Source organism: Melanotaenia boesemani, chromosome 23 (assembly GCF_017639745.1).
Source record: "Melanotaenia boesemani isolate fMelBoe1 chromosome 23, fMelBoe1.pri, whole genome shotgun sequence".
In the NCBI taxonomy this organism is placed as follows: domain Eukaryota; kingdom Metazoa; phylum Chordata; class Actinopteri; order Atheriniformes; family Melanotaeniidae; genus Melanotaenia; species Melanotaenia boesemani.
In genome coordinates, this window is record NC_055704.1 from 1104205 (window position 1) to 1116357 (window position 12153).

Consider the following 12153-nt stretch of genomic DNA (forward strand, 5'->3'; position numbering starts at 1 on the left):
AGAGGTCGGAATATTCATTAAATGTAGAACCAAAGTTGACAGCAGCGATGGCGGAGCATCTACCATCTGGTGTTTGCCTGGATCCACACTGAACTCCTGACTAAGCAGAGCGTAATATGGCTGAAAGATTGTAATAATCATCACTGATTTTGTGATGGTTCGGAGAGGAAACCTAAATTTGAAATACTGGACAGCCGTACCAATAACTGTAGGAATCTACCACAAACACTGGCTGGTGATCAAAGCAGTTCATTTAGAGCCCTGCATATCAGAAATAATTCACCTCATTAGACATTTAGATCTGATTCTGAGTTCAGGCCAACATCCAGGGATTAAAGAAACCAAGTCCGGATCCCAGTTTCTCTTTTTTTACTCAAAATAAAGAACATGGCTCCTTCATCTCTGGGAGAGGAAGTTTCCAGGAAGAGGTTGGTGTGAAAGCGCAGAGCATTTTCCTCCATAAACCTAGACCTCTTCACTTAGTGGTCTCAGGTCCAGTTCTACATCAGAAAAGACTTCATTTCTTTGGCCTGAACAAACACACACACACACACACACACACACACACACACACACACACACACACACACCCATCTACAACAGATCGAGAGCACGCAGATGTAGGATGGTGGAGAACAGAGACGATCCTGAAGTGTTCCACTTTAATCCTTACCTCCGTTGGACCTCTGCAAGCCCTGATCCCGGATCAGGTCCTGAAAAAAAGAGGAAAGAACACATGAATCTTCATCCTGAGGCCGAATGATGGAACAAGAGGGAGGAGGTCAGTCTGCCAGCCTCTCCTTTAAACAGCAGTTTGAAGCGTCCAGTGGAGGAAAACCAGACTCACGTCTATGTTGACAGGCTCGATGGTGTTGATGTGGACATTGGGGGCCGAGGATGAGCGGTCCCTCTGGCCAAACTGGTTCCGATGGTCTTCCTCGTTGGCTCGGAAACTAGGCGGGATGGGGATGGACTTGGACGGGGACACAGTGGAGTGGCATATAGACCTGAGGAGATGATGATGATGATGAAGAACAGGTTTCTTCATTTTCTAAAAACATCAGCTTCATCTTCTACTCCTGGAAGGAGAAGGAGGAGAAGGAGGAAGAGGAGGAGGAGGAAGACTCACCTGGTGGAGTCGGATGGGGGAAGCGACGGACAGACATCAGACACCGGTGTGGTTCCCTCTGAGGAGACCTCCTCCTGACTCAACGGGTGATGCTCAAAGAACTTTGATACTAGCAACAAGCTACACACACACACACACACACACACACAAGAAAGGTAAATTATCATTTACTTAATTGTTCAAGTAATCTTGAATAAACCTGAAGTCAGAGCAGCCATCAGGTTGGTAAAGCATCTTAAACCAGGTCCGTCCTGCTGGTACTGGCTCACTGTGGTGTGGGACGGGATCACCGTGGTGTGGGACCGGATCACCGAGGTGTGGGACCGGCTCACCGTGGTGTGGGACGGGATCACCGTGGTGTGGGACGGGATCACCGTGGTGTGGGACCGGATCACCGTGGTGTGGGACCGGATCACCGTGGTGTGGGACCGGATCACCGTGGTGTGGGACCGGCTCACCGTGATGTGGGACCGGATCACCGTGGTGTGGGACCGGTTCACCGAGGTGTGGGACCGGATCACCGTGGTGTGGGACCGGATCACCGAGGTGTGGGACCGGATCACCTTGGTGTGGGACCGGATCACCGTGGTGTGGGACCGGATCACCGTGGTGTGGGAGTGGCTGACATGGATCACCAATCTTGATACTTGGCTAAATAACAATATACACATACAATTTATTTCCTGTAAAGGAATCATAACGAGACCCGTTCACCAGCTGGATGGAGAGTCTGTCATCTGTCCACATCTGCTGATTTACTGGTAGACGGTCCAATCTGGCTCACATGTGGAAATGTACATGTATGTACGTTTAAAATAACTTCTAGATCTGGAAAAGTTCCTCTGATAATCAAGTGGAATCCTGGATTATTCACTTCCAGATACCTGGAATTAAATCAACCCATGCTGGAAAGGACGTGGAGATTATACAAAAAATTTTAAAACATTTGTGTGTTACTGTATATGTGTGTGTGTGTATTTAGTGTTTGCATGTATGTATGTGGATATACTGTGAAGTAAAAAAAACAAAAACAAAAGCACAATTCATAAGAAAAATTCCTGGTAAAATTTATTTTACCAGGAAGTCCCTGCAGATTAAATCTGCATTTATCTGCACAGCACATTTCATGTCCAGGACAATTCAAAGTGCTTTATATAAAACAAAACAAAAAGATTAGTTAAACGTCAGCATGCAGATTTCATGCATAGATGCATGAGAACAGAAAAGTTTAACTTGGATTTAAAGTGTCTACGTTTGCTGGAAGTTTAATCTCCACTGCAGCAGAACAGCTAAATGCTGCTTCTCCAGGTTTAGTCGGGACTCTGTTCTGTACCGCGGTCCCTGGTCTGGATTCCAGTCTGTGCCCCCGGTCTGGATCCCGTTCTGGACTCGGGTCTGGATTTGGTGACCAGAGTCTCTGGATCTCAGAGTTCTGCTAGGTTTATATTCTCTGAACGTATCACATGTTTTCTGGGCCTAAACCGTTCTGGGATGTAAACCATCAGAAGGGTTTAAAATCTGTTCTGTGACTGACTGGAAACCAGAGTAAAGATGTTGTAACTGGTGTGATGTGTTCAGATCTCTTAGTCCTGGTTAAAACTCCAGCAGCAGCATCTGGATGAGCTGCAGATGTTTCAGTTAAAGACCAGAACAGTAATCCAGTCTACTGGAGATGGATGCATGGCGGAGCTTGTCCTGGTCTTACTGGGATGTTTCTGAGCTGGTGAACAGCTGTCTTAGTGACAGGCAGGGCCGGCATAACTGATGCTGGTGAAATGTGCTCTCGTAGTCCAGCATAGTGACGGCATTGTGTTGTAGTTTCTTTTCTGCAGTTTCCGCACAAATTCAGCAAGAACCTCCAGAAATCCGGAAACACATGATCACAAACCGACCAATCACAAGGCTTCTGCATAGCAGGGGTGCACATGTATGTAAGCACACTCCTCTCATCGTTCCTTTTGGTAGATTTCCACGTTAGATTCTTCCTGGTCAAAATTACACTCAGAATTCTATTTAAAAATATCCTCAATCACATTTTTGCTTGCAGAAACTGAATTTCAAGATATCTACAATTACAAACGTACTAGTAATAACCAGAATTCAGGTATCCACAAATCTTCACATATTTTAGTTGGCCATTTTTAACATAAATTAGCTTAAATTAGATATGTATTTCATATATCTGTAATTCAATTCTTCCTAGTCAAAATGAACATTTCTATCTAAAACGACATTCTTACCAGGACAAATGACGTCACATTCCCATCCGTGTGTGTTGTTTTTACTTCCAGATATCCTAAATAACATTCCTCCAATCTAAAATAAACATTTTGGATATCGGAAATAAAATTCTTACTAGGAAAAACTGGAGTTTCTGATATTCAGAATCCAACTGTTTGTACTCATAATTTCATTTTTAGAAACTAATGTAATTACCAGCGCGGGACCCATAATGCTTAGCGGCTCACATTCCCATGGGAACATTTGTTATATACAGAAACTTACAATGAACTGAAAAACAGTTTGACTGAACTTCGAACGAGGCTGTAATTAATCTTCATTAATCGCATAACAATATTTGCGTGAGAAGGACAGGGGAGGGGCTTATGCAGCAGCTGCTGCTGTTCACGGAGAAGAGTAATCTATATGTGCTTTCATGTTAGTCACCAAAAGCCTCCAGTATCATCAGTAAAAGCTGTTAAATTTGTTAACAGTCCTTTTTTCTTTAAATAGTCGCTATGTGGATCTCTACCGTGTGCGTCAGTGTAATCGGTGTACCAGGAAATTATGCATTGACAAACGTTCCGCGACTGGTCCGAGTTGATCAGTCCGTTTATACCAAGGTCCCACACAGTAAGCATTTTATAGCAAATTTATTTTTCTTTACAAAACTTGCTAAATATGCTTAACTAAAGGACCTTTTTTGTGTTTACCTTAAACAACCATTATTCTGTCAGAAACCAGCTGATCTAAACCAGTCGCCCCACACACATGAATGGGAAAAGTGACATCATTTGTCCTAGTAAAAATTAAACTGTGGATGTCTGAAATTACAGTTCTGTATAGGAAAAATGACATTGTGAATATCTGAAATGTTATTTTTAAATAGGAAGTGTTGAATTACAGATATCTGCAATACATAAGCAGCCTAGCTGTTAAATGTTAAAAAGGCTTGCCACAATAGACACAAAGAACGGCAATTATGGATATCCACAGTTGGAATCTTAATATCAGAAACTCCAGTTTTTCCTAGTAAGAACTTTATTTCAGATATCCAAAATGTTTATTTTAGATAGGAGGAATGTTATTTAGGATATCTGGAAGTAAAAACAATACACATGGACGGGAATGTGACGTCATTTGTCCTGGTAAGAATGTCGTTTTAGATTAATGTTGACTAGGAAGAATCGAATTACAGATATCTGAAATATGTATCACGTTAAGCTAATAAATGTCAAAACGGCTTGCTATAGCACATGGGGTCTGGTCGAGGAGCGCGCTACGCCTCCACCGACCTACACGGATGGTGCTGTACTCCAGCTTTAGGCATTAAGTGTTAGCGGTGTCCCGATCTAATACTGATATCGGAAATAGATCCGATATAAGTCAAAAACCGTATCGGATCATATCGGCCTGAATCAAAAATCTCCGACATAAGCAGTCCATTCAGCTCCAGCTGTTCTAACCAGCAGCGCCCGGATGACATCATGGGATCACAGCGCGTGCTAGCTAAGTAGCGGGAGCGATGTCGGCCGTGTGCCCGGACTTCCTTAAAGTCCGAGAAGACTTGTCATGAGTAGGTTTGCCGTGGTGGAACAGAACCAGGAAGTTTTAATACAACCAACCTCATCACGCATTTCGAGCAGCATCACAAAGGCTAGCGCGAGGCTCGTCATGGCGACAGCTCAGCAGGCCGCATGGCCGACGACCTTCACACAAAATCCACCCATCATGGAGGAGGAGGAAGGGTGGTCACCCTTTTAGTTAACCGACTGGTTATATGTTTTCTGCTCGTTATTAAACTGATGAATTTATTCTGTTTACACTTCTTTTTAGGACGATGAAGAGCAATGACCACGCTGAAACTGAAGCTGTAGACCCACTCTGGGTTGGTCCTAACTGGCCTTATAACTTATAACAGGTCACAGTGGGTGTGACAGCGGAGCTGCAGCTATTTCAGGGCAGCATTTTCAGCAGAATGGGAGGGTTCTGATGAAAACAGCTGCACCAGTGATGCTGAAAATTCACACCAGTCAGAGGCAGAACTGGAGAACCGTGGAGACGAGGTGTGTGAAGGACCTGCTCTGGTTCCAGCTGCTTAATGCTTCAGTCCGACTGAAGGATCAGTTGTTACTATATATATTCAGTGTGCTGGTAGCCCAGCCTCATGGATCCTCCTGCTCCAGACTTACTCTAGCTGGTCGTAGTTGACACACATGAGAGGAACCTCGGTGCTGCAGCGCTGGTGGAACTTGTAGCCACATGTCTGACAGCGGAAACCCTGGAACAGCAGCTTTCTGCAGAAATCACAGAAGGCCAGTGTGAAGAAGGTCTTCCTCACCTGTTGGACACACAAACACAAAATCAGAACAGAACAACCCGAGTCTCAGAAAAACATCATTATGAGGTGCTGGATTTGTTCCCATGTCTTTAGGACATCACTTTCAAGTCCTGTTCATCTGCTGGAGATAGTTTTTCTGTCCTCAATCTTCTTTTGTTTCTGAACCATGCTGAGGTATGCCGACCTTCCAGCTCTTTGGGAATCACCTTGTTGCTGCTAAAATCTAAAGACCCCAACTCCACAAAAGCTGGGTCTGTGTAAAATGTAAATAACAGTGATTTATAAATCTCATTTGGTCATATTTTCCATGTGATGGAAAATACGAGCTGATAGTGAATCTGATGCAGCAACACATCTGGAAGAAGCTGGAACAGGAGCAACAAAAGGCTGGAATCCAGTTTTACCTTTAGCCTTGTCCCTCGCGCACAAGGATTCCTTTTTCATTTATTTCATTTTGCTTATCACCGAGTACGTGGTACGAAGCACAAACATGATGCCAAAAACATAAAGAGAAACCAACAACAGCGAGAGTCACCTGTGTCAGAGAGGCGGCCAGTTTGTGTCTTTGGTTGTTCTGACTGAAGAAGCATTTTAAGTTTACACATTGATGATGCTACGAGTCATTTTTTGGCAAATACTTTTGCCTAAATTTAACAAATGACAGATTCTTCTTTCTAGACTTTGCATCTAATGGTTACTTTAGGAAATCTTCTGTTATTTCTTCTAAAATGACTAATTGCTTGCCTATAACTACGCATCACATGAAGTCACGTCCCTGCTTTTACTCTGACATTTGTCTACATATTGATCTTTCAGAAGCCGTTCCACAGTTAGTTTAAGCCAGCGAACTTTATTAGGATGCTGAGCAGTCCCGAGTACAACAAGCCACAGCTGTCCAGTACATCCTTCATCTGCTGTAGCCATGGGAGATGTATTTCCTGTATTATATAAGTATGTGTACATTTATGAAGTGAATTAGCAGTCTTTGCCTAGAACTCTCCCCGAGTATCCAATCATTCTCTGGATGGCTATACTACACGGGTATCTGACCAATGCTCAGTACGTCACGTTGTCCAGTCTCCCACTTCACAGGCAAACAGCATAACAGGTAGAACTAACGTGTCGAAAAGGCCAAGGGAGACATCTGGTGACCGGCAGAACGCTTGACTGCAAACTTCACCTGAGAGGAGGCATCCATAGATCTTTTATAAACGAACCGTTCAAATTACATTCCTTCTGAATCTTCTGATGATATCCTACACTGTACATGGTGGATCTTCAAATACTGAGGAACATTTTTCTGAAACAGTTCCACAGTTTTGTCTCAGATTAGTGAACCTTTGTCCAGGGCTCGAATTACACTGGAGCTTTTGGGTGAGCCTTTGTTGGGTGTGCACCGTGACTTTGCACATTATGTTCATGCGCATATATATTAGTGCACGTAGCAGTCAAAAATAAGGTTAATACAAAAAACGATAGTTAGAAGTTAGAGGCCTTTTTTCACGGGTCACAGGATTGTCAAGGACCAGGACCAGTCTGGAACTGGTCCAGTACCAGGACTGGACTGCAAACGAAGGAAAAAAGGAAAAACCTCTAGAAAGGATCTTTAACAGACCAGGTCTGTTTGGGTTGGTGAGCCATGTGAGTTGCAGATTTTGTGGTAAAATACTTACAAAGTTGTGTGTGGTGAGCGGAACGTTCTCCAACACCTCCACATGCAGCTCCTCGCCCGTCAGCCAGGAGATGTCTGTGTCCCAGCCAATCGGCTTCTTCTCTCTGAAACAGGAAGTGGAGAGTAATGTGGAAGAGGAAGTGGAGAGTTGTGTTGCCACCTCATCCTGACGTTAGTTTAACCACCACACCAGGAGCTGTGCCAACCCAATCATGACAGATCCAGCAGAAAACCGGTCCATCATGCTGGGACAGTTCCACCAGTCCTCCCAATTCAGGTGAAACTGGAACCAGCAGGTATCAAAGCTGATACACATCCTGGATCAGTCTGTAACTTTACTGAATGTCCTGAGTATTTTCCTCCCATCTGTTGGATCGTTATCACCCGGAGGTCCTATAAAGCTCTGGGTCCAGAGTCTCCTTCATGTCCTCTGGTGAACTTTCAGTCAGCAGTGTCTTTTGTCTGTCCATGAAGTCCAGCTCTCGTCCTCTAGACGGATCCAGTTGTCTCTCCAGGGTTAGCTTTGCTCCGCTTTTATAAGCCAACTCTGAGGTGTTCTCCTCCATAACGTTGTCCCAGACCTGGTGTTTCTGACTCAGGACCCTTCATATCAGGTGGATAGGAACTGAGATCCCATGACTCTCAGGCTGAACACAGGTGGAGCTGATCATGTGACTTCTGAAGTTAATTTAAAGCACCACAGCTTATTTAGAGGCTTCATACCTGAGGGTGAATACATATTTCATTTATTAAATGTCTAATTAAGTTTCTTCAATTTCACTTCATTAATTTGGACATTATTGTGACTGAAGAGGACTGAAGCCAGTCTACCCGTACCTGTTCTTACTTCTATGGACATACATGTGGTCCTGATGGAGGCTTTCCTTCCTGGTTCTGATCCTGATGGAGGATTTCCTTCCTGGTCCTGATGGAGTTTTTCCTTCCTGGTTCTGATCCTGATGGAGGATTTCCTTCCTGGTCCTGATGGAGGTTTTCCTTCCTGGTTCTGATCCTGATGGAGGATTTCCTTCCTGGTTCTGGTTCTGATGGAGGTTTTACTTCCTGGTTCTGATCCTGATGGAGGCTTTCCTTCCTGGTTCTGATCCTGATGGAGGATTTCCTTCCTGGTTCTGGTCCTGATGGAGGTTTTCCTTCCTGGTTCTGATCCTGATGGAGGATTTCCTTCCTGGTTCTGGTCCTGATGGAGGTTTTCCTTCCTGGTTCTGGTCCTGATGGAGGTTTTCCTTCCTGGTCCTGATAGAGGATTTCCTTCCTGGTTCTGGTCCTGATGGAGGCTTTCCTTCCTGGTCCTGGTCCTGATGGAGGCTTTCCTTCCTGGTTCTGATCCTGATGGAGGATTTCCTTCCTGGTTCTGGTCCTGATGGAGGCTGTCCTTCCTGGTTCTGATCCTGATGGAGGATTTCCTTCCTGGTTCTGGTCCTGATGGAGGTTTTCCTTCCTGGTTCTGGTCCTGATGGAGGTTTTCCTTCCTGGTCCTGATGGAGGCTTTCCTTCCTGGTCCTGATCCTGACAGAGGTATTTCTCTCCACTGAATCCTCATGCATCTCCAGATGGAGGACTGAATCAAAGAGAAGATGCCTAATCCGGTGGTTTCCTTAGCTCAGTCATTGCTTATATGAACACAGTTATAAATTGGACTGATGTGGATCATGTGATGGATTTGGTTTAACTGGATTATAACTGGTACTGTATAAATAAAGCTGGACTGAATCGATAAGGTGAACATACCCGTCCTGTATCCTGTAGACAGCACAGCACTCTGGAATGAGTCCTCGCATCATCAGCGCTTTCTTCAGGGAGTCCCTCACCGTCATCCCACAGCGGGCCGGGACCTGAACACACCACGACATTCTGACTACAGCTGGGTTTATAAAATAAATTTATCTATTTGAATCAATTCACTTGTAATTAATTCAAAATCAATTAACAGAACTCAGAGAGATTTTTTTGTTTCCTTTTCCAGTGACAACAGTGAGCCTACTCTGGCATGGCTTACTGATGCTCGTTGAGATTTTAGCGTCTATATGCACAACTGAAACGTTCCCTGTTGCTTCCATCCAAAATCAGCTTCTCTCTCTGAGATGATGCCACACTCAGATTTTTAAACCAGCCCTCATAATAATTTTGTTTCTGGACACCTGATGAAATTCTAAACTTAAAAAAATTGATTAATAAGGAGGATAAATGTTTTTTGGTGGATTATGTTGTTGTGACGGTACCTAAATGCCTAAAATCAGCTGCTCTCTCCAAGATAATGCCACATCCAGATTTTTACAGTCACTATTGGATTACATTTACCCGTAAAGTACTTAGCAGCTTATTACCTCTCACATTAGCTGTTGACCAAGAACCTGGGCTCCCACATTAGCAGCTAACGCTAAGACCATGGGGTCCCAAATTAGCAGCTAACGCTAAGACCTAAGGCTCCAACATTAGCAGCTAACGCTAAGACCACTGGCTCTCACATTAGCAGCTAATGCTAAGACCGTGGGTTCCCACATTAGCAGCTAATGCTAAGACCGTGGGTTCCCACATTAGCAGCTAATGCTAAGACCATGGGTTCCCACATTAGCAGCTAATGCTAAGACCATGGGCTCTCACATCAGCAGCTAATGCTAAGACCAATGGCTCTAACATTATCAGCTAACGCCAAGACCATGGGCTCCCACATTAGCAACTAATGCTAAGACCATGGGCTCCCACATTAACAGCTAATGCTAAGACCAATGGCTCTCAAATTAGCAGCTAACGCTAAGACTGTGGGCTGTCGCATTAGCAGCTAATGCTAAGACCATGGACTTCCACATCAGCAGCTAACACTAAGACCATGGGCTCCCACATCAGCAGCTAACGCTAAGACCATGGGCTCCCACATTAGTAGCTAACGCTAAGACCGTGGGCTCCCACAGTACTAGCTAATGCTAAGACCATGGGCTCCCACATTAGTAGCTAACGCTAAGACCATGGGCTCCCACATTATCAGCTAATGCTATGACCGTCACCACATGTATTAACTGTGGAGTGTTTGTTGTTCTATTGTTCAGTACTTTGGGCAACTGCTGATGCAGAACATATGCTATATAAATAAACTTGAACTTGAACTTGAACATGAATTTGAACATGTATGGACAAAATAAATCTACTAATGGATTGGAAATGTAAACAATCTTTATAACATTGTATCTAAGGCAGGGTACACACATAAGGATTTTTTTTTTAACCGGATGAGATTTTTTATCTAGTTGAGACCTCACATGAGAATTTTAAAAAAATCAGGCATTTAACAGTGTTGATCACAATGTGTGTAAATGAATCAAAATTGAATTGATTGAGGAATTTAGTGGCGACACCAGCCATAACTGACACCACCTCACCAGGTTGGATGTGACAGTAGCTGCTGTAATCATCAGTGTTTCTCTGATCGTACCGACCCACCACTAGGCCTGTTGCGATAAGCAATAAGGTAATTAATTGCACGGTAAGAAAAAATGAGTGCGATAATTTTGCCGGCCGCGATAATTTTTATTTGTGTCATACTTGACAGCAGCATGTTGCAGCACAAGACCGTGGTGATGCACCTGTGCTAGCCAGTATGCCGCATTTGTTTTGCAGGGCTGCCAACACGCATCGGCCCAGAGACTCGCGCATTTAAGTGGTTTCTCACGCTTTCGCGCTCCGATTCTCATGCTGAAATATGTAAATAAGTCGAATGGAGAAATAATAGCTGCGAGCACTTTCTCATTTATTGTTTCTCTGCTCCCCACAAGTAGGCAGAACACACACGTAGCCTACGACGTCATTACAAAGCCCCTACTTCCTGGTCTACCGTAATAACCCCTTTAATGTGCAGGCAAAATACACATCACTCACTGCTCATAGATCAGTCATGCACGCAACGATGAGGGGATATTTCAGCTTTACAAACGATATGCATTATATATTTTATATATATATATAAAATATATGGTTTTCATTCATTGTTAATGAGAACTGAGAGTCCATTTTATTGATTGTTTTTGTTTTGTTATTTAAAATGTCTTCCAGTTCCAGTGTAAATGTTCTTTAGAAATAAAAGTTTATTGATCTTTGAAAGGGTGTACTTGCATTATTATGGCATTGTCATTTTATTTGTTGAAAATGGTGTCAAAATGACAACATTATCACTTTATCGTTTATCCCGATAATTTCTAAGAAGATTTATTGTCCAGCAAAATTTGTTATCGTGACAGGCCTAGCCACCACCTCCTAGATGTCAACTAACCACTGTTCTCTGCTTGTTGGGCAGGAAGACCCGGACGATGGGCTTCTGTGGGGAGCGAGGGTTGGCTCGACCGGCATCTGTTGGAGTCTGCAGGACAGCTAAAGTGTTGGGGGTTGAGGGAAAGACCTGAGCTCCCCCACCAACTCCAAAACCTCCCATTTTAACTTCCAGAAGGGCGGGCATGGGAGAGGGGGTACAAGAGAAGTCTGAACTATTCCCCATGGCCTCCAGCAGCTGCTGCTCCCTCTGCTGCAGGGCGTCCAGTTTACTGGTGTACTCTTCATAGGCCTGCAAGCATCACACAGAAGCAAGTCAACACCCTCTCCACCTCCAACATCTACCATCTTTATGTTTAGAAAGTCAAAGCAATCTTACCTCCAGATATATGGAGGGAGGGTTGTGTTCACCTCCAAATTTGTCCAGAAGAGCCTCCAGATGTTCCTGTGTGAGCTTTATCATCTGTTTGATGTTCCAGATCTGCAGACATGCACCAGAGAGGCAACTTAAAA

The 12153-nt window shown here is 44.0% G+C and overlaps 1 protein-coding gene across 4 annotated transcripts in view; it reads right to left on the bottom strand.

The window, feature by feature from the left end:
- The window catches only part of braf (B-Raf proto-oncogene, serine/threonine kinase), a 44985-nt gene that overhangs the window by 26160 nt on the left and 6672 nt on the right, over positions 1-12153 (bottom strand). For all 4 annotated transcript variants that reach the window (XM_041976851.1, XM_041976850.1, XM_041976853.1 and 1 more), the window contains exons 2-9: positions 12020-12121; positions 11645-11932; positions 9112-9215; positions 7364-7466; positions 5542-5690; positions 1130-1249; positions 848-1007; positions 674-713 (exon numbers count right to left, since the gene is read on the bottom strand). In XM_041976851.1, coding sequence (XP_041832785.1) covers positions 674-713; positions 848-1007; positions 1130-1249; positions 5542-5690; positions 7364-7466; positions 9112-9215; positions 11645-11932; positions 12020-12121 — 1066 coding nt within the window. The remainder of the gene's footprint in view (positions 1-673; positions 714-847; positions 1008-1129; positions 1250-5541; positions 5691-7363; positions 7467-9111; positions 9216-11644; positions 11933-12019; positions 12122-12153) is intronic.